The following is a 27816-nucleotide window of genomic DNA, read 5'->3' on the forward strand; positions in this document are numbered from 1 at the left end:
GTTATTCTATTTATGACAATGTGTTACAATTTAATAGTTGTTATTAAATTTATTTACAATTTAATATTTATTATTAACGGTATAAGGCGCGTGTCCTATTCTACTGGTGGGCTGATTTTGAGGGGTGGGTCACGGTGGTTAGGCGTGTGTACTGTTCTGCTAGCCAGAGGGTGGTTAACGGTGCAAGGTCGATCCTCTCTCTCTCCTTTTTCTCTCTCTTCCTCCCCCTTCTTTCTCTTCTCCTCTTGCCCAATCAAAAAGCCTCCCGTGCGTGCTACTGTGCACTGACGGGTTGGTTGAATTTTTGACACGTGGCACACACTGTTTACAGATTTAAAAATAATATTAAAACAATACGATATTCGAAAAATTTTGCAAGTCCATAACTTTTCAATGGAATGTCCAAATTAGACGTGCTGTTAGTCTATGAACTTGTATCGATGAGTACTTCACAACCATATATGAGTCAAAGCTCAATTTTACTAGAATAAAAAGTCAACTCCAGCACCTTGGGACAGTTCAGACCTCAACTTGTTTTGCTCATAACTTTCAAACCGTAGCTCCGTTTTCGACGTGCTATTAGTCCACGAACTCGGGTCAATGTGTACTTCGCAACAGTGCCTTGATCAACCTAGAATTCTTGCTGAGTCAAAAAGTCAAAGTTTGACCCTTCTCAATCAACGATGGTCAAACCCGGTCAACTCGAAAAAAATTTCGATGTACTTTGGGATAGGATGTTACAAGAAGTGGAGGCCCTTTTACTCAATCAAGAAATGAGGATACAAACAGCAACCTCGTTTCTCATGCCATCTGCTCACGTTGTGGGGAAAACTAATAAGCTAGCAAAGAAATATGAAAACCACCGTCTGGATGGCTATGGGAGAGGTGCAACACGTGGAGGTAGAGGCCGAAGATGTGATGGAGGATTTTCAAGACCTATTTACTCTTAACTCTGTAAGATGCAAGGAAATATTGTCATGCAGTGCTACCACAGGTTTGATCAAAATTATACAGGACCTCCAAATCATGACAACAATTCTACTGCTTATTATGCCTCTCCAGAGCTAGTTGCCAATCTAGAATGGCTCATGGATAGTGGAGCCACAAATCACATGACAAGTGATCAATCTAACATTCACAACAAATCCTGTTATAACGGAGAAGAGAAACTAGTGATTGGTATTGTTAAAGTTTGTCTATTAAAACCATTGGTTCTTCCTGTATACATTCACCTAATGGAAATATTATACTCAAAGAAATGCTACATGTACCATCTATTAAAAAGAATCTTTTGAGTATTGCAAGAATAACATCGGATAATAATGCTATAGTAGAATTTGACAAACATTTTGTGTATGTGAAGGACTAGGATACCCAGAAGCTGCTGTTCAAAGGGAGACTTAAAGATGGACTATACAAAGTTCACTTCCCTACCATTCAACCCATTGCCCATTTTTCTTCCCATGCCGTTTCCATTAAAGAAACAAATTCTAGTTTTGATTATCATATTTTTCATTTTGGTTTATCTTCAAATAAATTGTGGCACTTTAGATTAGGCCACCTTTCTTTACCTATTATGAAGTTTGTTGCTACTCAGTGTAATAAGGTTTCTTTGACAAATGGTTGTGATAATAATTTCTGTGATGCTTGTTAATTGGGTAAAGTGCATAGAAAATTTGCCTCTCCTTCAATGTCCAAAAGTAAATCACCTTTAGAATTAATTCATTCAGATGTCTAGGGTCCTACTCCAGTTTTGTCTAATGAAAGGTATATATATTACTTAATATTTGAATATGACTATTCAAGGTTCACTTGGATATATCTAATGAAACTTAAATTTGAGGTTACTCAAAATTTTCTCTACTTTAAAAAAATGGTTGAAAACCAACTTCAAACAAAAATCAAACGGTTTCAATCTAATTGGGGAGGAGAATTTAGGCCACTTTTAAATCTTTTTAATTAGATGGGTATTATTTTTCAACATCCATGTCCTCACATTCATCATCAAAATGATAAAATTAAGAGAAAACACTGACACATAGCAGAAACAACTTTGTCCTTGTTAGCTCATAGTTCTTTACCATTAAAATTTTAGTGGAATGCTTGCACCACAGCAGTTTAATAAATAGGCTACCCACAAAGGTTCTGAAATTAAAATCTCCTCTCCAAAAACTTTTCAAAAGTAATTTGATTTCTCTTTCTTAAAATTTTTTGGGTGTGAATGTTATCCATACCTCAGACCTTATAAAAATAAAAAATTTCTTTTCATTCAGAGAAAATGTGTATTTACTGGATACAGTTCTAAACATAAGAGATATCTATGCCTTAGTTTGACAACTGGAAGGACCTATGCTAGCTCAGAAGTTGTTTTTAATGAATTATCTTACCCAATTACCAATTTCCAGTCAAAAACTTCTTCTAATACTTATCCAAGCATGTTTAATTTAAGTGAACAGGTGGCAAGTGAACCAAGTACAGGAACTTTCAGTCTCCTTGCAGCAGAAGAATTTTGGACCAACTCCAACACCTCACAAAATAAGTATTCCTTCCTCTCCTATAGCATGTTCCTTACCTAGTCCCTCATCCTCTCCTCTTACAGATAAAAACCCCTCAGATTTGACTCCTACCTATTCACAATCACTTTTATCCTTACATTGTTCTCCACGGGCCCCATCAACCTCTCACCAAATAAATCAATTTGATCCAAGCAATCAAGTTGTCCAACCACATCTACCTGACACACATGTTGAATTGCCTTTGGCTCAGCCTAAATCATCTCATCCGATGGTAACAAGATCACGACATGGATTTTCAAGAAAAAAAAAATTTACGTGCATTGTTGATCCGTTACTTCATCATGAGCCTCTCGCTGTCACGGAAGCTCTCTCTTCTCCACATTGGATCTGTGTCATGCAAGAAGAGATTCATGCTTTACTCAAGAACAAAACTTAAGTCCTCACCCCACCCAATCCAACAAAAAATGTTATGCAAAATAAATGGGTCTTTAAAATTAAACGCAACTCAGATGGAAGCATTCAATGGTATATGGCCAGATTGGTTGCTAAAAGGGTTCATCAAAATCCTGGAATAGACTACAACGAAACCTTCAGCGCAGTTATAAAACCATCCATGGTACAGGTCATACGGTCTCTTGCTATCTCTCTTAATTGGCCAATTTGACAAGTTGATGTCAATAATGCTTTTTTGAATGGCATTCTTCGAGAAGAAGTTTATATGGTTTAACCTCCTAGTTTTGAAGACTCCAGTAATCCTTATTATCTGTGTAAACTCCAAAAATTTTTATATGGTCTCAAACAGGCACCACGAGCATGGTATGACCGGCTCTGCTCGACCTTTCACTGCTGGTGTTTCAATAGATCTAAAATGGACTCTTCTCTGTTTTTCATTCACACAGGTAAAAGTGTCTTATGGGCCTTAATATATGTTGATGATATTATCATCATAGGAAACACTACTGAGATAGTAACTACCTTTATCAAGCAACTGGACAAGCATTTTTCCCTGAAGGATCTTGGTCCTCTGCTTATTTTCTTAGCATTAAAGCAATTCGGACTCTTGCCGGTTTGTACCTTACTCAAACCAAGTATATAACCGACTTGCTTCACAAAACCAAGATGCTGACATCTAAAACCAGTCCAACTCCAGCTAGTACCAGTGTGCAACTTGGAAAGCAAATTGGTCTTCCTTTTAAAAATAAACTTTTTTATTGCCTCACCATTGGTTCTTTACAATATCTGACAATTACTTGTCCTAAATAGTCATTTATTGTCAACAAGCTTAGTCAATCTTTACAAGAACCAACAGATGTTCATTGGACTGCTTGCAAGAGAGTCCTACGTTATCTGAAAGGGACGATGCATTTAGGTATTCGCATACGTCCATCTCCTCACCAAACACTTCTTGGCTATACAGATGCTGATTGGGCTTCCTGCATTGATGATTGATTTTCTACTGGTGGATATTGTGTCTATTTTGGTGATAACTTAATTTCTTGGTCTGCCAAGAAACAACTTGTGGTAGCCAGGTGTAGCACGGAATATGAGTATCGGGCCTTGGCTAATGGTGCTGCAGAAATAATGTGGATTTAGGTGTTGCTTGATGAACTGTGACTTCACACACCTCAGGTTCCTCTACTACATCTTTCTTTTTTTTCTCCGTTGTTTGCTTCATAGCTTCCCACAAGCTATATTAAAGCTTCTAATTCATAAATTTAGAGTCACACAACCTAAACACTGAAATTTCAAACATAATTCGCAATTGGTTTTGGAACTTTTCTTCTAGAATGTCATACTTGAACTTTCTTATAACCAAATTTTTGGTAGAATTCTTGATCTGCCTATTGCCTATTGGTGGTAATTTTTTAATTATATACTTTGTTCCAAACAACTTCAATGGTTCATTGCCTTGAATCTCATCTAAAGTAACAGACTTAAATCTGTTTGAAGACTTTTTGAATGGAAGCATTCCATATGACATCAGCAACATGAACTCATTAGAATCTCTTGATTAGTTAAGAATCAACTTTGTGATGCAATTTCTCCAAGCATCTCAAGTTTAATTTTCTTACGTTCCTTGAACTTGTCTTTTAGAAAGTTGTTAGGAAAAATTCCATTGGGCACCTAACTCCAAAGTTTAGGTGCTTCTAGCTTTATTTGAAATTAGCTATCAAAAATCTTCTATTATATGGTTTATTGAACATTTTTCATGAATTTGTGGTTGAGACAACCTATAACAAAATTCTTTAAGCGCAAAAGGGGGGAAAAAAAAAAGGCTTAAGGTGAATGTTGGTGAACCATAATATTACGTAAACAAAAAAATGTAAAATTTACACGAAATTGCAAACCTCTATAGGTAGAGAGGTTAGAGCTTTGTAATGAAGAGATGGAAAATGGGCATACATGAGAGAATGAGAAGAAAGTGAAGGTCAGTTTAATTGAGGATATTATGTAAAGGTAGCCAAATTGAAAATAGGCACACATGGAGTGGTAAAATCTTAATTAGAAGCGTTACAAATATCAAATCATTAATCAAAAATATTTATCAAACTACGTGGTATAATCATATATTAAAATATTATTAGTTGATATATTCATATAACCTAAATATGAATGAATAAACCTTTAAATAGAATAGTGAATAAAGAATTAAGCCAATTAAATATTTACCACATCGTTATGTAAGAAAAATTTGTCATCCTAGTTTTAGTAAATTTTAATTTAAGTAAAAAGTAATGCTAGAATTACCAACTAATCCACTAAAATATTTACACAAATTAGTATATTTGCGAATAATACATATAAAAACATATTTTTGAAAAAAAAAAAACTCTCATTTTTCATGTTGATTTCAAATTTATAGGAAAAAAACATGTTTTTTTAAGGGAAAAGTTTAAAACATGTAGTAAACATGTTATCGTATTATATAAGTGGACAAAAAAAAAAAACATGTATTTTTGAAAGAATAAATATTTTCAAATATTTTTTCTCTTGTATGACAACATTAAAAAAAAAAAAAAACTTTTTTATTTTATTCTTTTAATTATTTGCTATTTTTGAATTTTTGAATATATTAGACTATTATCTTAGCAAAATTTATACTTTTATCATGTCTATTAAAAATAACTTATTTTAATATATATATATATATATATAATATCCCTATTTTTGGTTCTGTATTTTTTTAGTTTATAATTTATTATAACATATATAACGAATTTATGAACTCTTAGTTTACGTATCTTTAGACCAAAATTTTCTTTATATCTATAAATAAATAAAACTACAAGTAGTTACTATTTATGTATTTTTGCCATATTTTATTTTACTAACTGTGATATTTATTAAGATAGTATGACAAAGTGAGATGCACTTATTTTATTCAGTTTTTTTTTCTTTTTTATTGTTTAAAATTTTAATATACCCTTCATATGGACAAGCGACCATTTTAAACAAAATATGAAATTAAAATATGTTATTTGTCACTTGATAAATTTATACATTAAATATTGTATTATATATTTTTGATAAAATTGTACTTTCATATTTATATTTATTTTTAAGTTCTTTTTATATATAAAAAAAAAAGTCTCTTTTTTCGTAAACCTTTAAACCTTAATTTAAGAGTAACTTCAATGTGCATTGTAATTTTTTTTTTTTTTTTTACTTTAAAGTATTCAAAGTTTTTCTTTTATTTTTATTTTTTTTTCAATATTTGAATATTTTTGGTTGGTCCTAATAAAAAATAAATATAACCTTTTAACCAAAGTCCAAGGTATTTTTAATTCCTTTATTATTTTTATTATGGATCGGTTATGTATAAGTTATAGGTGATACTGAGATGACTACTCATTTTTCTTTTTACCAATTAAGGCAAAGAAGGACTATAAAGAGAGACCCTTTACAAGAAGGTATAAAATGCCAAAATTAATTTGTAGTTATATACAACTGCATTATATATTTTTATATAGTAAAATATTATGTAACTAAAATTTCCAATCTAATAAAAACAAATCTAATCAAATACTTATATGCCTTGAAAAACCGAATATTTATAACTAAAACATAAGTAGAATTAAACATTAAATGACAGAAAGATAATGGTATTTTATATTTATTATTACGTGTAATGGCAGACAATTTATAAATGATTTTTACTAAATATTTATGGTAGGTCTTAAAAAAATAATTATTTGATAAGTAATTATAGAAATACAAATATAATATAATTCTAACTTTTTTACAAATTCATATAATTCTATTATTACCAAATATATATATATATATATATATAGATAAAGTAGACTCTCCCATTATAAATATATATTGATAAAAAAAAAAATTGGAAACATGTTACAGTTAAATTATTGAAATATAAAATAAAATTCGATATTGTATTGTAAAAAATAATTAAAAAAACTTATAAGTTGAAGGCAAGACACTGTTTAATAGTTGTCTTTTACTTTTTTATTATACAATAGATATAAAATAATATCAAATGCTTGAATTAATTAGAGTGACTGTTAGATTAAGAAGAATATCAAATGATGTTGGTTCACATATAAAGTCACATTCATATATCTGAAACTGTGAGCTCAAAATACTAAAATAGAAAACCTAGTTGTAAATGATAAAAATAAATAATAATAATAATAATAAACAAGGAGGATAACTCCCAGCAGAAAAAGAAAATGCTTTTAATGTTGGGTTTCCCAGAATTGTAATGCTTATCCAGAGGGAATGTTTCGATGTGATTTGTTAATTTGATGGAGGAGGAATGCGTGTATACATGCCAATCAATGGAATCCACACAACTGTATTTGGATGTTGCAGCGGCTGTCCACCATATGCGTTCAAGGAAGTATTTTAAGACGCACTAATTTTGTGATAATTATGAATGAAAAATAAGTATTTTAAGACGCACTAATGTTGTGATAATTATGAATGAAAAATGGTATTTATCTTTAGAAATTATCAGTGGGATTTATAATTATGTATAAATTTTTAATCAATTTTTTATTTTTACAAATTTAGTCTCTTAAAAATCAAAACTGATTTTAATATAATCAATTGTTGATTAACATATACTCATTTTGTGCTAAATAGCAATATTTATTGCCAACATAACAAGTGTTAAATTTAATAATATATTATTTTTTATTTTAAAAAATTAATTTGAAAAATAAACCTTTCCGGATAACCATTTTATAAAATAAATTCTACTAATAATAGTCATTCATAATGACAAATAACATTTTTCATTTGGTAAATATGTTTTAAATTTGAATATAATTAGAGCATCCAACATGAACTATAAAAATAAACACGACACTTAAGTAAGACAAATATTATTTTTATTTTTGAAAAAAGTTATTTTTTAATAGTAATATTTATTTTGGATATTAAGGTAAAAGCATTTTCAATGTGAACGAGAAATATTGTTATATATGTGGTTTAGAAATTGATATTAATATTTGATAGGCAAAAATAAGAATTAAATAAAAATTTATTCTTATATTAATGACTTTTAATAGCTATTAATTGATACATATTTTATTAACTTTTTTTAGAAAAAATAATTTTTAAAATAAAATTTGATTTTTTTTGGAAAATATACAATGTCTCACAAAGCCTCAAATAAATACCACCTTGACAATATTTAGATAGAAACAGCTTAACATTCATTTTAAAAATAGTAATATTATAGTACCAAAATATTGATTAAATTTATTTACTAAATAATATATGTTAATATATTATTGATTAATATTTATATAATATAAATATAAATAAATAAACTCTTAAATGAATAAGTAAATCAAATAAATAAACTAATTAAATATTTTATATCATCTGCCATATTACATAAAATTTGGTATTATTTTATAAATTACCATTGAAGAGTAGCATTTTTTTTCTTCTTACGTTGCCTATATTATTTATAATGTAGGCTGTCTAAATGTCTATTTTAGAGGTTTTATCCAACATTCTCTATTTTCGAAAGAAAATAAAACTTTTTTTAAAAGTTATTTTTTAAAAAATTAATAAAATATATAATTAATTAATAACTATTAATAACTATCAATATTTTTCATATTTATTATAGAATAATTTTTTATTTAATAATATATTTATGTTATTTATATATAAATGTCATAATTTCTCTTGGCACAGTCCATATTTATTATTTGAAATGCTTTAATAATATGGCGGCTTCATCAATTTTTTAGATTAGATTTGATTTGTCAACTCTTTCTAATTGATGGACTTATTGCCATTGCCTTAAATGAAACTACTATTTTCTTTGGAAAAACAAAAAGTCTTCCATATTATTATTAAGGGCATACAATTACAATTTAGACATTTTTCAGTGGTCCAACAAATTATGGCTAATGACAGTAATTATCACTATTATTACTATCATTATTATTTACAACTTATTGGCCGGCGGCTAGGCTTGGTTAGGATAGTTTGGTTAGTGGGTTGGCCACTTGTTTTCGTTATTTTTTGGTTCTATATATTCTTTCTCAATCTTATTTAATTTTTTCTATTCATTCTTTAGTAATATTTGTCTAAGGGGATTTTAGTTTTCTAGGGGTGCCGCAGAGATGTCCTTATTGGCTTTTGCTATCTTAGTCATTATTTCAAAAATAAAAAATAAAAATAAAAAAAATCTTGAAACAAGTCAGCGTCAAAGGTTTATAAATTTTACTAATTCTTAAAAAAGTGTTAATTTATCATCTTTGTATATATAGAGGTTGCACCTGTAGCTTTTTAGGCAAATATATGTATAGTTTACTACTAATTAAACTAATCTATTTTGATCAATGTTTTGTAAATGATATAATGTTTTTAATGTACATTATTATAAAGTAAATTAACATTAAATAGAAATTTCATATATAAATTTGGTCAAAAGTCAACTCCTAAATGTGCGTGTTAACTTTCCAGACCTTTTTTTAGTGAGGATTTCCAAACTTCGAAAATTTAAATATATTTTCATCAAACATAGAAGGTGGATGGAATTTTACAAATTTTCACCTGAATTTAATTATGAAGATATGCACACCATTATTTGCAATTAGAATATTGTTCATGTATGCTTTGAGCGAAAAGTCTTTCCTTATTAAAGCAAAATGATTTTCAAAGAAAAATGCGATCCATAATTAAAGCTTTATTTTTTTTTTTTTGGTAAATGACCCATGATTAGAGTTAAATAAACGTTGATAGTTAATATGTTCACATGGTCAACATGTTGGACAACAAATTAGAATAAATCTTTTAAAAAACAATAAAAGTTCATGAATCCAATGTTCTAAACATTAAGGGCCGTTCGGTAAATTACTGTAAAATTATTTTTATTAATCAATTTTGAAACAAAAAAATGGTAAATTAAAGTTTTCAAAGAATTTTAAAACATATATGGTAATATATTTAATGAAATGAAAAATAGTGAAATCATATTTACAAAGATTAAATAAAAGATATGTTTATGTGAAAAAAAATCTTTATTATTTGAAATGGTAAACATCATCCACATTTTTATATGATATTCGTTAAATTTTGTATATATCTATATAAAATAAATATTTTTTAATTTAAAATGATAATTATTATTAATTTCCTTTAAAAGAAAATGAGATCCATAATTAAAGACGAATAAAAATTAAAAGTCAACACGTTTACATGTGTCAATAATATTTGTACAACAAATGAAAATAACAAAAAATCTTTTCTTTTACTTAAAAATAAAATAAAATTCATCAATCAATGTTCTAAAACAATTTAATTCAATTAATATTACAAGAAAGAGATTAATACTCTTTCATTAAGCAAAAAATCAAAATTTCCAACCATATTCTTCTGCATAATATTCACTAAGATCCTTACCTTCTTTCATCTTCTTCCTCACTTTCTCAACTCTTTCTAGCAAACCTTTAACAGCAATATCAAATGCATCATGAAATGTCCTCTCCATATTAGATCTCCAATCTCCATATATTACACTTGGAATCAACTTTATAACCTCCTCTCTCATTGTCATAACTTCATCTTTGGAAATTCCAAGCAATCTCTCACTCACTTTGACCCTTTTCTTTCTTATATCAGTTTCTGGTATGTACACTGAATATTTACTATAATTCTTTGGTAAATGCCACAAATATTGAGAATAAGCCGTACCTGGATGGAAAAAAACTGGAATACAACCTGCCAAGATTGAATCAAAAGTTGACCTTCTTGTGGCTGAATCACCAACTGGTTCTAAGCAGAAAATTGAGTCCTGATATAATCCAATAACATTAGCAGGCTCATCACATCTATTTGTTCCACCACATGGCATGAATTCACAAAGTTCCGACGAAGATTCACACTCTTTGATCAGTTCACTTCGGATTGAAACCTCGGATTTAGGCCTCGGTGCACCTGCAAAAGAAAACAAGTATTTTCTTTCTCTCTTTCTCATTCTTTCCTGCCAAACGAACACCTGGATTTCCTCTGAAGGATGGAAATGTGTTGGGAATGGGATGGCTATATCGTTATTCCACAAGCTGGCTTCCATTGTCAAAAGGGTCATGTTTCTTGATTCTGGCAAGAACATGAGCTTGGAACCCCAATCAGATTCATCATCTGTTTTCCTCCTAAAATCCCATGCAACTCTTCCTCCAATGAAGAAATGGTCTCTTCCCCACATTGTTTTCCATTCGGGTTTTCTTGATAGCCAATCGACGAGCTTTCGAGCCGATGAATCTCTTGTTGATATGTTGGAGCCCCATAGATGTTGAACAATATCTAGGCCTGCATAGAAAGGGACAAAGATTGCAGAAGCCATGGATGAATCATTGGTTAAGCATTTGTACTTCTTCATCCTCTCGTGGAAAATGACATCTGAGGAATATTGGTTGGTTAGAAACCATCCATTTTCCATCAAAACTCTTTTGGAATTTTCATCCTCAAGCTTCGTTCCAAATCCATTATTGGATAGATAACCGCACATGTCATTCCATTTTTCAAGATTATGACAATTCTTGAGCAAATCCTCATTGAATTGGCTTGGAAGATCGTGAACATAAATGTATTGACCCGAGCACGAATCGAAATGATGATTGATTTCGGTATTCTTATTCCTAATGATTTTTGGTGTTGCTTGGTTGCCAAGAAAATTTCTGACCAAAGAAATTGGTTTCTTATCATCCACAGCGTTTGGAAGTTCAAGGTTGTGGACTAAAAAGGTGACTGAAAAATTTTCATTGCTTAAAGCTGAGTAATAGAGTTCAAACGAGATGAGGCATAAAAGAAATGGAGAGAGTAAGACAAACCAGAATGGAATTTTGTAGCGGAATTTTCCGATGGCCATTGATTTTTCCGTCTCCATCAATTAAACAATGACATAAAATACTTGTTTCGATGAATAACAAAAAGGAAACTAAAGCTCTTTAAAAGGTGGGCACATGGGGGAGGGAGGGAGAGAGAGAAAGAGAGGTAAGATTGTCTTCGATGAATTGTGAAATTGAAAGTAGAAAGTTTAAGAATTAGTTTGAAGAAAGATAAGAATTTAATAGAGGAAGAAGAAAGCCGTACTAGGAATATATATAAAGCCATGCTATCAAGAACAAAAAAAAAAAAAATTAAATATACAAGATAATTCACCGGTCAAGACAATTTCAAGAAAGCCACTTGATCTCCTTTATTAGTCTTTTTGGATTTATTTCATAGGGTGAAATTTAAAGATTCATTTGGAAATATAAATTTATAGCATTTCATCACTCTAATATAATGCATTGAAATATTTTTAAATTTAACTCTTAAAACAATCCAAAATTAATAATAATAAATTATAATTGTAAAAGCTTGAGAATGTCATTAATGTATGGTTTTGGTTTTGAGTAAAATCCCATATAAAGCTTTGTTGATAAAATTTTTGATAACTAATTTGAGCCTTCAATTTATATGATCTAACATTTCAAAAACCCTTGGATTTTTTATATGGTATTCAAAGCCCACCATTACTTGATAAAAATAATAATAGTAATAATAAAACGCCCAGCTGTGCTACTTGTTGTTCAACTCTTATTGGCTTTGAGAAGGGCCCTCCATGGTTTTCCAGTGTGTTCAATAGGGATGTATTGTCCACTTCTACTAACAAATGATTCTCTTATCATCAAAAAAATAATAAAATATTAAAACGACCCTCTTATACTTTGGTCTCTCCTAATTAAATATCTCTCTCTCGTGAACCCTCACTTATTCTATTCTTAAATCTAAAATGTCGATAAAATACGCATAAAATTAAAAATCAGTCTAGACGATTCTTGTTCATAAAAGTTAAGCACTACAATGTGTAAACATCAATTCTAAGTGGTTTACATATAAATGCTTTAATATTTCACGTCTTTTTCTTTTTAAAGAAAAATCGGCCTACACATATCCTCCAGATGGTCCCTCATCCATCCAATCACCTTCAGTACAGAATATACCCCAATAAATGTCCATTTCAAGACATAAGATGATAATCTTTTTTATTTTCTGTTAATTTTTTTAACTGAAAAAAAGATGATACTCTTCCTTATAGCCATAAGGTCTTCCTTTCATCAAATTTTTGTTCTTATACCTTTAAAATCGGGGACTTAAATGGTAGAGAGAGCCAATAAATTATTTAAGAGATTACAGCGTTTTTAGACATATATAAAATATATAAAAGACACTCAAACGTTTTTTTAAAGAGTCAAATATTTGTCACCAAAACTTGTATTAAATGCATTTTACTAACCTCTAGAATGGACTAAGTTCATTTTGGTAACTCTACAATTTCATTTTTATTTTTATTTTTATTATTTTTTATTTCTGATTTGATGGCAAACCATTGAATATAACGATCTTAATTATTTATCCATTTTTACATTGAAAAATTATGGTCACATTTATTTAATTTTTAGTTGCTAATATCAAAAACCTAGTATGCAAAAGTGAATTTTGATTTAATTGCATTGTAATACCTTATACTTTGGTTAGATTTTATACTGAGTCTTCGAATTTAAAACATTCCACATCGAGGCCTTCAATTTACAATGTGTTTCACATAGTTAATATTTAAATTCATTTACAAAAAGTTTGAAAAATGAGAAAATTAACTACTCTCAATTTACAAACAATATAAGAAAAGAAATTGATTAATTGATTAATGAGAAAATATATTGTAAATTAAGGGCGTGGTATTGAATATTTTAAATTTGATGATCTAATATGCAATTTGACCAAAATACAGGATATTGAAATGAGATTAACCTTGAACCTTTAATGGTAGCCAATTAATTTACTACGTATTGTATAAATTCAATTGGATTTCTTAAAAAACAAAATTGAAAATTTTATATATATTTTTTCCATCCTTTGATATTGTTTCACATTAGTATCATATACCATGAATTAAACTACGTAACTAAGTATATCCAAAACCGTATAACTTTTAAAATGAATGCGAAAACTTTTATTTATTTGGCATAATATGGGCACGATATAGTTGTATATATAGACGATGATATTGTATAGTTAAATACAAAATAATAATATTTTCATTGAAAAAAATAATAATAATAATATTTTTGAATGAAAAAGAATGCATTAAATATATAGTGAATGATAATTAAAAGGGTTGTTGGCATCAATGTCCCATGTAATTTTAGTATGATTGCACTTTATTCTCTTTAATATCAAATTAGCATAAATGCTCCTTGAAGTTTATAAATGTTGAAGCTGTGATTACTAGTGTGGGTGGGTGTGGAGCACTGATAAGCTACCTAGTGTCCAATCCTACATTATCCTAGTATGGATTACGGAATGATTCAAATGTAATAATATTCACTTTGGTAACATCGAGGCATTTTCAAAGCAGCTGACTTTAGTATCCAAAAGAATTCTAAAGTTAAGTGTACTCAGACGAGAGTAGTCCAATGATGGATGATTTCTGAGAAGTTTTAAATAGAAAACCCTATACCGAGTGTGGTGGCTAAATTCGGGAGAATAGCGAAAAACATTGATAGGTCCGTCAGTGGTAGTGAGATATTATAAATGGTATCACAGATTGTACTAGGCTAGAAGTGTGTCATCGAGGAAACTAGGCCTCAAGAAGGGTGGATTATGATGATCAGTGTGGATAAGTACAGGGCACTAGTAGACTACCTGATATCCAGTCCTATGTCATTTGGATATAGATCGGGAGTTGATTCAAATGTAATGATAGTTATTTTCATAACACCGAGACCTTTTCAAAGCAGTTGGCTGCAAAGTAAAAAAGAACTTTTAAGTTAAGCGTACTTAGACGGGAATAGTCTAAAGATGGATGATATTCTGAGAAGCTTTGAACAAAAACCTTATACCAAGTGTGATAGCTAAATTTAAGATAATATCGATAGAGACTGACAAGTCCACAAACAAAGACAATGTGCTACAATGGCATTAGTCCAAAACATTCAATGTTCGACTTTTTAATTGTGAAAATGTATGTGCATGTTACATAAGGAGATTCTTTTTTCTTTTTTCTTTTTCTTTTTTTTTTTCCTTTTTTTGATAGGGTATAATGAGAATGAAAATTTTTGTTTTGGTTAGCATAATTTAGTAGTTAAAATGTCAAAGTACAAAAGTTTTAGATTGATATTGCCATTGTTTACAAATTTCATGGTAGTATCGATGCTAATTTGATAAAGAGAACATTGGTGTCAAATCTCTAATCAAAATGGTGAAACTATTCATACTACTCTAAAAATTTAATGATCTTTTTAAATATTACAACATATTTTTAATCGCTAAGTGGTTAGAGATATCTTTAAGCACTTAAAATAAAAATAAAAATCAAATGTTAGATAAGCTACACTAATTCTTTTCACAATTTAGGAAGGACATAAATCCTAATCATATTTTATATCTATACATACACCATGCTACTGAAGACTAATAAAACATAAGCCCAGCCATGTAGAGGACGAACTCACCTAAAGAATGAACGGATGAATGAACTCACCCAACCATGACCGAATGCCAGTTTGTAGAAGAATGTGGAGCTTTTGATCTACGTTTGTAGAAGAATGTAGAGTTTTTGATTTGTATTGTAGAATAATTAAAAGAATGCTAGTTTGTAGAAGAACGCTTTTCATTTTGATTTGTGGTTTTTCAGAAGAACACGGGATAAGAGTTTGTTTCATGGGAAGTCGGGGGTTTAGGGAAACATGAACGTTCAAATTCCCTTGGATTTCTTGGTTAATTCCCACTAAAGGCGAGGTAGGATAGGGAACTCCATCCCCTGGTCTAAAAACCTATTTATTTTTTTTAAATTTTTAATACATCATTGCACATTTTTTGAGAAACAAAAAAGATTAGGAAGTTGATCAATAAGAAGAAAGCAGCCACATAGATAAAATTGTTACCAATTTGAACAAATTTGAAAATTGAGAACTTAAGTCACAAAATTTTAAAAATCAAAGGTACCAAAGTGTAATTAATCGTAAATTTTATATGTTTTAAATAAACAAATCTAATAAACTTATATTTTCAAAATCCCTGATCCTTTATCTCTTTGGTTTTTTTTTTTTTTAACCTTTTCTTTTCTTTGTTATAATTTTCTTTCGATTTTTTCCATCCCAGTATTAAAAATAAATAAATAAATAAGAGTTGAGTTACAATTTAAGGCCTGTTTGGGATTGATTCTAAGACGGCTTCGAATCAATTCTATCACAATTTGAAAAGCAGGTTGAAAGCTGCTTTAGAAATCTAATTTCTTTTATAATTATGATAAGCAATTTTAAATTTCCAAAATGTCCTTCATTTATCATCAAAATTATAATTTCTTTATTAATATAATATATATGTATATAATATACTTATTTATTGTATAGCATATAATGCAATATCAAACATTTTTCTTATATTTTTTAATATATATTTAATTATGAATTTAGTATAGTTATTGATAATATTTATATGTTTTAAAAATTTTGAATTCAATTTTAATTAAAAAATACAACAATAGAAATTATTTTTTCAAAATGATATAAAGTTATACATTTCATATCAACTTTAGAAATTCAAAATTTACAGTAAGTTTACATTGAGGTTATCAAATACTTAAAATGTAATTTTTGGTTCTTGAAGCATTTTATGGATATAATTTATTAAATACTTAGCTGATTTTTCATTTAACACACTTAAAACGACTTCTTTTAGAAGCTATAATAATGCCAAATTAACTTTTATAGGGTGTTTGGTTAATGGTAAAGTTAGTGGAAATTTAAAATCTTCTAAAAAAGTAAAATTTTCACTTATTTGGATAGTTTTTAAAATGAGTAATTTGTGCACCCCAGCAGAAAATAAATTTCAGAATTGAGGAAAGTGAAAGAGAAAATGAATCCTGCTAAAGAGGTGTCATTTTAAAATTTCCTGATAAATTAGTTTTACATATTTTTTAAATATAATTTTACCCTTTAATTTTAATGTATAAATTTGTATAATTATTTATAAACCCTATATTCTTCTATAATTAACCAAACACTATTAAAAAAATATTAAAAAAACATATTATCTGGAAACTAAATTATAAGAAACTGATTTTCGGGAATCAATTTCCTTTAATATTTTTCCCTTTACCAAACACTCCATTAGAATGGGAGGAAAATTAAAAAAAAAAAAAAAGATTATATACTCTAAACAAGTAAAGGTTTATTTATATTTTAAAAATCCGATTCTAATGTCTCTTTGAGACAGTTCACTTGGAAATCATTGAGTATAACCTTCAGATTCAAAATGCAAGGGCCCTCTCCAATTTATAAATAAATATAAAAAAAGAAAATCCACTGCCATTTTTTTTTTTTTTTTTGGTTGGATTTATGTCAAAGCAATTTGTGTGGCAGCCCGCCGGTCCGCGTCTCTCTTTAAAGAAAACTTCTCTTTTCCATGTTATGCGGCCTAGTTTTATTTGTTATTTTCTTTTATAACTTACAACCAACGTAAATGTGAACATTCATACAATATTTTACAAAGAATTGTAAGTCAGCTTTTGTTTTTGTTTATGAAAGAAACAACATGCATGTGTTTATTATTATTATTATTATTATTTGTTTTAGTGGAATGTTGCACATTATTAAAATTGGGGAAATTGCCATGTGATCCAAAATATAAAAATAAAAATGCAACCACCACAAAAATCGGATCGGATAGTAAGAATTTACCAATAAGGTCAAGATAAAATAATAAGAAGATTTAATTTTATCTCATAGTTGATTGATAAAATAACCTTATTACTTGATCGTGGATCATGTCCACAATAAACAATTAGGTTCATACCTAGCATGATTTTTAACAAAAACACTGAAAATTTTATTTTTAAATATTAAAATTTATACCAAAAATTAGTTTTTAGATATAAGATTAGGTTTGAATCCCGATTGTTGCCTCCAATTGCTGCTTACAAGGCTTAATCTAAAACTATCTCCCAGTTTAATCTAAAAACATATTAATGTGTAAATTAAAATGTAACCTATATGATCCCTAAAAAAATTAAACTCTCATCCCTAGGATCACTTTCCATATCAAATTTTTTACATTAAAATGTATTTTAAAAAATATGTATATATAAAACCAAAAACGAACTAGAAAATTATCTTAGAGGGGCTTTCTAAATTGCAGATATCAAGTATATGGTATATAGTCATATAACTATGTCAAATATATATTTTTAACAATATAAAATATAAAGTCATCAAATATGAAAAGTATTATATATGCACAAAATTGTTAATAAAAAACCATCTTTATTATCAAATACTTAAATTAACCACGAAATTTTCCAATTAAGGTTCTCTAACCAACTTATTACGAATTGTAAACTACAAAATGTTAATGATTGAATTTTAAAAATTTCTTCTAGTTTCAAAAAACTACATAAGATATGAATTGTTTTAAGATTTATCATTAAAACAATTGAGTGTTTAGTTAACAAAATTGGAGACTCCCATAAAATAAATTTAGATAATTACTACAAATTAAATTAGAAAATTGGTAGTTAGAAAAATGCAACATTACACAATTAATTATTTTTTATAAATACTACGTAGAGAAAATATTGACCATAAAGGAAAAAAAATGAATACTTTCCAATACAGATTACATTACAAACTAAAATACTACCATAGTTTTTCATTAATATAAGAAAAATTATAATCTAGTAAAATTACACCATAATTTTTTATTTTTTTATTTTTTTGGGAGGGGGGAGGGAATTATTTTTTAACAAAATTTTCTACAATTATCATATATGCTACCGTATATTCTTAAGAAAAAATTTAAAAAAATTAGGGGGCAATGGCCCCTCCTAGCAATGGATACCTAGAAAAATTATCATAATATATAATAATGTGAACAATAAATAGAATCCAGATTATTTAAACCATTTGATTTTTTGGTACTAAAAATAAGCATTTAATTAAATTTCTATGGTATCACATAGTTTTTATTTTTAATATCCATATTAGCATATGCCTAACAAAATAAAATAAGAGATAGTTTATAAGAGAATATTTCTATACGTGTGTCTATAAATATATATATATATATATATATATAAACTTTAGTTTTTTGGGTGAATAAATATAAACCAAGCTGGCAGGTATACTGTAATATAACTTAGTTGACTTGCAAGTCCTTTTAAAATATCGTTATCTTTTTTCTTTTTTAATTTTTATTTATTTATTTCGAAAAAAGAGATCACTCAAGGATTGCGTCCACATGGTGACAGGTAACCCATGATGGTCCATCCCAACACAAATCACAATCCCGTTACAAGAACCACCCAAATCACGATCTCGTTAGAATGGAGGACAAAGTTAGATGCGTTGTATGATAAGGAGTTCCGACTTAAAAAGATCAAGTTGCTAAAGCTGGTTTCAGCACCACCCCCCAAAAAAAAAATAATAATAATAAATGTTTTTTGGTAAAAATAATAATAATAAATGTTGCTAAACCTAATTGCCACCTAAACCATTCAAATTGCCAGCTTAGAATTATTGACTAAATGGTAATCAATGACAATGCTAAGATAAATCAAATCAATTAATAATTTTAATAGAGGATACTTGTTCATTTTATCCTTAAACTATAGTGCAAGTTGCAATTTGGTTCCCAAGCTTTCTTTTTTTTTTTTTTTTTTTTGGCACTTTCATCCCCAAATTGATTGAAGTCTTTTTTGCATCCTTTCCCCTTTCCTCTCTCATTAGTAGGAGTGGACAAAATCTGACCCGGCCCGACCAAACCAATCGATCCAAAACATTTGGTTTGGTTTGAGTTGGGTTTAAGTTTTTAAACGGGTTGGTTCGGTTACGGATATAAAAAAACTCGTTATGTTCCGTTTGGGTTGCGGGTTTGAAGAAATTTTATCCAATCCAACCCGATCCATATTTCCTAATATGTTTTATGATTGAAGATTGATAATTAAAAAGGTTTAAAGAAACTTTATACAATTTTAGTCCAATGTATAAAATATATATATTTCAAAATAGCATAAATAAACTTGTTAAAAAAAAAAAAACATAAATAAAGAAGTTTGGGCCGAGATCCAACATGAGGTCCAAGCCGTGAACCCAATCCAAACCGACCAATGGCCATCGGTTCGGTTCGATTTTGGGTTGAATGTGATGGTCGGTTCATTTCGGTTTTGTATCCAACCCTAACTGAGTTGGTCGGTTCAGTTTAGAAAAGTCTATAAAACCGAACAAACCCATACCAAGCTCATCCCTACTCACTAGTAGTAGCATAAGAAGAGCTTGGAAACTCCATAAAATTGGTCTTTCTATTTCATTGAAAAAAATTGAAGGAGGTGGTTGGCAATGGAGCAGAAGATGTGCCACTGTAAGATGTCAGCCATGAAAACAACGTCATGGACAGACAAATGAGTGTTCAAAATTCAAGATTCGTTGTAATTGGGTGTTTAGTTGGGGTTATATAATTTCATAAGGGGAATATAAATTGATTAAAAATTGGATTTTCGGTTTTATAATTATCCTGTCATTGGTTATGATTGCAAGTACTTTGTAATTAAAGCCCATCAATATGTATCCAGGCAAAGAAGTGTAAAACTTCAATATTGCTGTATTAGGATTAGGACTGAAAAGTCTCATTCGGATTAGAATTGTGGTATTTTGGTTTATTTGGAGTATGAATTTTTACAAGAATCTGAGTTAAGAGAAGTAATCTGATATATTTACACACACACACACACACACACACACATATATATATATATATATATATAATTTTTTTTCTTTTTTTCTTTTTTTTTTCTTTTTTTTTTTTTTTTTTGGGTTTGTTTTGGATATTACTTCTTATCATGATTTTATTTATTATTTTTTTTCATAGGATTGTTTTATTTTTCTCATTGCCTTCATCCCTACCTAATCATTTGGCCAAAAACGGAGTTTTCAGGGTGAAAATTTACCATATGCCGATGGTGGTTATTAGATTTTCTCATCTTCAAGTGATTGCGGTATCAATTTTGCACTAATTTTCAAATCTCTGATAATTTACTTTTCAAATCTTTAAATCTTGAAAACCTTATGATGAAGGAGCAAATGCTCCACTTGAAGAGCTCAAATCCCTAATTTTCTACTCCCTGAATCCGTTTCTAAAGAGTCCATTCCCTTTGTGGAGGGTCAATGGATGTGAAAAGAATTCAACTGCCTTCAAGATAAGTCCATGTGAGACCCATGTGTTTGCTCTATCAAGTTTTTGGATGGAATTTCGCATTTGGCCTAACGGTGCAACATTTCAATCAGTTAGGGACTAAATTGCAACTAGTACTATAATTTAGGACCAAATATGCAAATATCCCTTTTAATCTGATAGATCAATAAACATGATAGCAATATGTTTTCAAGATTTACAAACAGTTATAATATTGTATTTGATGAGGTTACTAAGCTCTAAATATAACTGCTATTGATTTAGTGGTTCATTTCAATCATTTAACCTACAAAAACAAAAAATATAAGAGCAATGACTGATGGATATACTCATTTCTAGTATTTCTCTCTCAAATTTTCATCAAACAGACATTGTATATACATCAAGCTCTAGCCTAATATTAATACCATATGTATTGTACATTAGCAAAACCAAAGCCCTTCAGTCTATTCTAGACTGAAAACATGTGTAAGTCACATGGTTTATTTTTCAATTTTAGATACCAACAACAACAATAATAACAAAAATAATAAAATTGTGAAAAAGACAAATAGGCTTTTAAAGAGAATAGTTTCTTCTATTTAATGGGTCATATTATAGAAAGGTATAAACTTAAGGGCCTTACTGCATTTACTGGTATAAATAAGCTATAGGTGACTCATAGTCACTGGATTCAATCAAAAAGCTTTTCGATTAATTCAAGATACAACGAAGCGAGTTACATGATTATAAATAGTTTATATATAAAATATATAACAATTAAAAGATACTTAAATTTTGTGCATATATATTATCTATAATCTCAATCATATTATATTAATTTTTTATTAAAATAAATCATATCATATTTATCAATTTTAATTAAGTTATATAAGATATATATATATAACATTAAAATTAATTAATAAATACATAAAAGGGTATAATTGTGATACAATTTTATCATGGGCATTTTGTAAGTTACAAAATTGGCATTGAAGTTGACTATGTAACATCTGAGTATAATAATTAAAGTCAAGTAAGGTTGATTAAGTTGATATGCTTTTTACGCTTATAATTTTAAATTAGATAATGATGCAATGTTAAAAAAAAAAAAAAAGTATATGAAGTTTAGGAGTTTATTTGTTATTTAGGTTATGGTTGATGTATAGAGTGATTATTTATGATAAAATAATTATACCTATTCATAGGAATTAAAAAAGAGAAAAAGAATAGATATTTCTATTAATATGTTTGGTTATAATCTTGAATTAGGATCTGTTTGGTATAGCTGATAAAAATAAAATTTTAGTATGTAGAACTTTGTATAATATATCTTTTTCAAAAAGAGTTTTTATTAAAAAGTTAATAAATGTTTGGTTGTAAATAATAAGACTACATTAAATGCTCAATAGATTTCCATATAAGTTAAAAAAGCTACATTAAATGCCCAATGAATTTCCATATAAATTAAAAAGAAGAATTTTTTAAAAAAATCATAAAATTTGAACTTATTTAAAACAGCTTAAAAAAATTATTTTGTTGACTTTTGCCAAAAATATATATATTTTTTTTAACAAAAAAATTTTTAACCTTCAAATAGAGTTTTTGGCTTAAAAAAAAATTCTGCCAAACAGAGACTTAAGTTCAATGTTTAGTTTTTATAAAAAAAAAATTTCTTTCCAAAAATATCAAATTTAGTAAAAACTAATTAAATATGTATTTTTATTTTAAAATAATCAATCTCAATTTTAATATATTTTGAATACAGTACAAATATTTATCTTTCAAATAAAAGAATAGCAATTTTGAACTTTATAGCTATTCTATTTATTATAGAATAGATATTTTTCAAATTTAAAATATATTAAACATAATAATAGTCAATTCTATGAAATAATTATTTTATTTTTCCATCTATTCCCCATACTTTATATAGTTAAACGGTGTCTATTTATATTTATAAGATAGTTTAAGAGGTTTAATACAGTGGCCAAGTAAGGCACGGCACAGTGAGTTGATAAATCATTCACACTTACACTTAAAAAATTGTGAGTTCCAAATATTCAATTTAGAGAAATTATTGTAAATGATAAAAATAAATAAATAAATAAATTAAAAAAAAAAAAGACAGATTTAATACAATGCCGGAACCGTCCAATGGCAAGATGGGCTCAAGCCCACCCACTATAAATACGTTTTGTTTTTCCTCTATTTTTATTTTATTTTTTGCGCTAAAAGAGATTTTGAACGTCACTTGACAAAACTCTCAAGAAAAAATTAACTAGAACATCTCATGTATCGATCCATATGACCACAAATTACTGAACAAAAAATAGGTCGAATTCCAAAACCCAAATTTTTGTTTGTATAAAAAAGTTCAGACGTATGCTATTGATTTACTCAGAAACTAAAATGAATTTCTTAAACTTAATCAACCTTGGAATATAACACATATATGTATATATTAGGTTTTTAGTATCAAAAACTAAACAAATAAAAAATTAAAACATTAAAATGTGAAACCAAACAAATCAGTCAACGTGGATTACATTTTTATTACCCCTCATGTCTTCTAGAATAAACCGTGAGATATAGAAAAAACAGTGAGATATTTCTAGAAGATTAGTTATATATATATATATATAGATATTGTACCAAGTCAAACACAAATCCTATGATGTGGTGAGGAAAAAATGATCAATTCTCCATCATTCAGAAGAATTATTTCAAAACTAACATAACAAGACCCCAAAAGGCGAACTCCATCCCCAATTTGTAGGCTGCCTAGCAAATATTTTCCGAACTATAACATAAATCTCACTTGACATCTGCAGGAAAAAGACATTGAAAAGTTGCTTTAAAGTAATGCAATTAGTTGTAAAATAATGCGAGTAACTTTTAAAGATAGTGGGTAAACAGAACTAGGATAAACAGATAGTTCATACAGGTATGCACCATAATTTGTGTGTCTAACGTCAGGCAACATGTTACTAGATACCTAGCATGGACCATAGCAAGGCTGTATATATATATATATATATATATACATATATATTATAGAAACACATTGTAAAATTGCACACACCAAACTGCCAAAAGCAGCAAAATGGTAACAAAATCAATATCACCATTCAGAATATCAAAAGGAATTGAGGAAAAACAGCAGATCGGCTAAGACATGGATAAATTCACCTCATTTCCACAATGACTCAAATACATTGTGTTTTGAACAATGAGTAGAACTAGCAATTCAATCTACATTAAGATACTATTTGGTCTATATGCATGACATCTAATCAGTACTTAAAGACAACATCTACACTTTTCTGTACTCATTTACCTGACCTCTAAAATACTTACCTTATAGCATAGTTCCCCCAAACCCAATTCTTCTAGAAAGGAAAACAAAAAAATAAATAAATAATAATAATAATAATAATAATAATAAAGGGAGGATCCGATTTATAAAATGAGATTTACAGAAATGCATTTATGGCCAAAGAATCTTCAAAAGGATATTCACAAGATATATAATCTGCATTCTCAACATATCATCCACAAAATACACAAGCATCATCCATAAATACAGAACCAAGGGTCTAGTAGCCTATATCTTTATGACAAACCAAGTGATATCAATTCAATCTTTAAACTTAAAGTTGATTAAACTAGTTAATGAGAGCTAGCTTCAAGGCAGAGACAGTGACATGTTACATTTTTTTTAGAACCCATAGATCATAAACTTGTAACAATTGGTCAAAACAAGGCAATGGAATATCCACAAGCTATTGGCCTAGTAAAAAAGGCCAGAAATATGTCAAGGTTAATCTCAAAGACAACTTTTTTTTTTATAAACCCACAAATAAAATTAAAGGAAAATAAAATAATTAAGAAGAAGATTTGCAGGGTACCCCTCTAACACAGAGAATTTCAGATTTTAATTACCATGTCAAAAAAAGATTGATCTGTCTTTGATAATGATAGTGTATGGCTAAGTAAAAGGTTCATTAATGCTACCTAAAAGCACTGTCAGAGCAAAAAGCAGCCATATATGCCTCATAATTTGAGTATGTTTGCATTGTTTTTTTGAAACCTAATCAGAGGAAATTCAAACTTACTCTCGCCCCTATAGCAACATCCTTATATTCAATACCTTCCAATAAGCACCAATTTTTTTTTTTTTTTTTTTTTTAAATGACAAAAACTCACATTTTTATTTTCTTTTATTTAATTTTTTTTTTTCTTTTACTCTTTTTCACATTCCACTTTTCCACCTTAACCCAAATACCTTACAGCATGGATTTAGCAAGTTAAGCTCATAAACTCTAATAGCAAGAGGAAATTAAAGCTCAAATTATCTTTTGAAATATTTTCAGCCAAACGTTCACACCAAGCTCTGTAAAATTTCCAGTGAACCCACAACATCTAAATGGAAACTTTTCAAACTTATATCCTAATATTAATCTATCACAATTCACGTGTATACTGCCATTCTCTACCCTTGACGAAAAAACCAAAAATACTCTTTCTTCTAGCAATCGCAAATAAACTACAGGGGCATAGGAGCATCTACCTTCAGAACAAACATCCTTCTAAGAAAGACTAAATACCTTTTATCGCCCCAAAACAATTAGAAAAAAAGTGACTCAATCCAAAACCTTCTCAGCATCTAACACCTAAGACTCAGCTCTCTCGAATAAGAATAGAATGCATTTTATACACCCATTCAACATATATGAAACCCATATTGATATTTACACTTATTATCAAAAATAAAAAATAAAAAAAATAATTGATATTTACACTGTATGGACAGCAACCAAATGGCATTGGCAATGGCATACTTGTTATAAACTTACCCAAAAATCCAAACAAACATTGCTTTGAACACCAAAGACTTAGCCTCTCTTATCATGTCTCTGTTTTTGCATTCTTAACCTTATACAACAGTTTAAACTATCTTTTTCACTCTCAAATGCATAAACGTGTATGAGTCTACACTAAAATTTTCAAAAAATAAAAAAATAAAAAGAAGAAGAAACATTAGAACCCATGTTCTCAAATGCATGTAATATGCAATTATCAATTCGTTTCTTAAATTTCACAAAAAGTAATGTTACCGAAAAAGATTATCCTGAAATTCTAAGGTTTCCTTTTTTTTTTTTTTTTTTGGGGGTTCAATTTTCTTGCAAACCAAACCCATTACAAAAAGACAAAATGTCTCGGATTGGCAATCTAAAACCCCCAATATAACGATTCAAACATGATTCTTAGTACCCAATTTCATGAATTTTTTAGGACCCAATTAGCAAATTTCACAATTACAATTTCATTTCTTAAATTTCAAAATAGAAATTGAAAAAAAAAAAAAGAAAAAAAAATGGAAATGAAATACCTTGAGATTGTCATCAGCGCAAAGCGTTTCTACTTTCTACCAAGAAGCTTTCTTGACGCCCATCAACATGCCCTTGGAAGCCAGCTCTCGGAAAACAATACGGGACATGCGAAAGACCTCGTAAACGGCGCGTCCACGGCCGGTGAAGATGCAGCGGTTGCGGACGCGCGTGAAGGAGCTGTTCCTGGGCAACTTGGAGAGCTTGAAGCGACTCTCTTCTCGGAGCTCACCAGGAAGGCTGGCATCTTTGTACATGGACTTGTACAGCTTCCTTTGGAGTTCAAACCTCGCCGCCAGAACCCTCCGATGGTGGTCTCGTATGTTGGCGTTCTCTTCCGACACCGACATTTTCTGCTTTTTCTTTTTCTTCTTCTTCTTCTTCTTCAATATCTCTCTCACTCTCTGTTGCTGTTTCAGCGAGGCTCTAGGGTTCTCTTTTGGGGTTTATTCATTTTTCCATTTTTTAAAAAATAAAAATAGTAAAATGGGTGGAATTATAATAACACCTGTTTGATAGGTTTATTTTTATTGAAATATAAAATTTTGTAACAATAAACTTTTTTTTTTTTTTGTTAAATGTCGAAATTGAATTTGAAGATAAGTAAGTGTATAGTGTAATTTAATTAATTGCATTCTTATGAAATGTATATAAGGGTGATGTTGAAACAAAAGATAAAAATAAAATACACTAGCAAAAAAAATAATAAAATAAAATAAAATAAAAAATATAAAAATAAAATAAAAGTGCAATTTTTGAGAGGTAGATAACCAAATTGTGGCTTCTATTTTATTTCCAAAAAAAAAAAAAATTGTGGCTTCAAATTTTTCTCAAATGTTTAGTTTAAACCAAATCTCAAACATTGGCAGCAGATTAAAAAAAAAAAAAATGAAAGAAAGAAAGATAAATAAATAACCAGAATATAAAGAATATTATTATTATTATTATTATTATTATTTGCTGAGTAAAATAAGAAGAATATTAATTAATTGTCATGGTGGAGCCAGGGCTTCCAATTAGTGGGGGAAATTTTGTTTTTTTTTTTTTTTAATTTTTTTGTTTTTGTTTTTTTTTAACATACTAAGTAAGTAAAAATAGTAAATCATCATGAGATCATGGTTTGAAATAAGCTTTTTCTTTTCTTTTTTCTATTTTTTTTCCTCCTTTGAAGTAGAAATTATTTGTAAGTCAATTAAAAAATTAGT

General features: G+C 28.7%; 3 protein-coding genes across 3 annotated transcripts in view; 1 reads left to right on the forward strand and 2 right to left on the reverse strand.

Annotated features, from left to right (window-relative positions):
* LOC107422148 (putative lipid-transfer protein DIR1) overlaps positions 1-27816 on the forward strand; it is a 324822-nt gene that overhangs the window by 149041 nt on the left and 147965 nt on the right. The gene's annotated exons all lie outside the window — the stretch shown is intronic.
* Positions 10236-12146, reverse strand: LOC125423270 (probable xyloglucan galactosyltransferase GT14). The gene has a single exon (XM_048476950.2). It carries the CDS (start codon positions 11887-11889, stop codon positions 10357-10359), a length of 1533 nt encoding a protein of 510 aa, XP_048332907.2. The 5' UTR covers positions 11890-12146; the 3' UTR covers positions 10236-10356.
* Positions 23699-27081, reverse strand: LOC107422156 (small ribosomal subunit protein uS14m). The gene is made up of 2 exons (XM_016031564.4): positions 26614-27081; positions 23699-24046 (listed from the first exon to the last, which is right to left on the reverse strand). The coding sequence occupies exon 1, from the start codon at positions 26959-26961 to the stop codon at positions 26650-26652; it is 312 nt and encodes a 103-aa protein (XP_015887050.3). The 5' UTR covers positions 26962-27081; the 3' UTR covers positions 23699-24046; positions 26614-26649.

Source organism: Ziziphus jujuba, chromosome 3 (genome assembly GCF_031755915.1).
Source record: "Ziziphus jujuba cultivar Dongzao chromosome 3, ASM3175591v1".
Taxonomy (NCBI): domain Eukaryota; kingdom Viridiplantae; phylum Streptophyta; class Magnoliopsida; order Rosales; family Rhamnaceae; genus Ziziphus; species Ziziphus jujuba.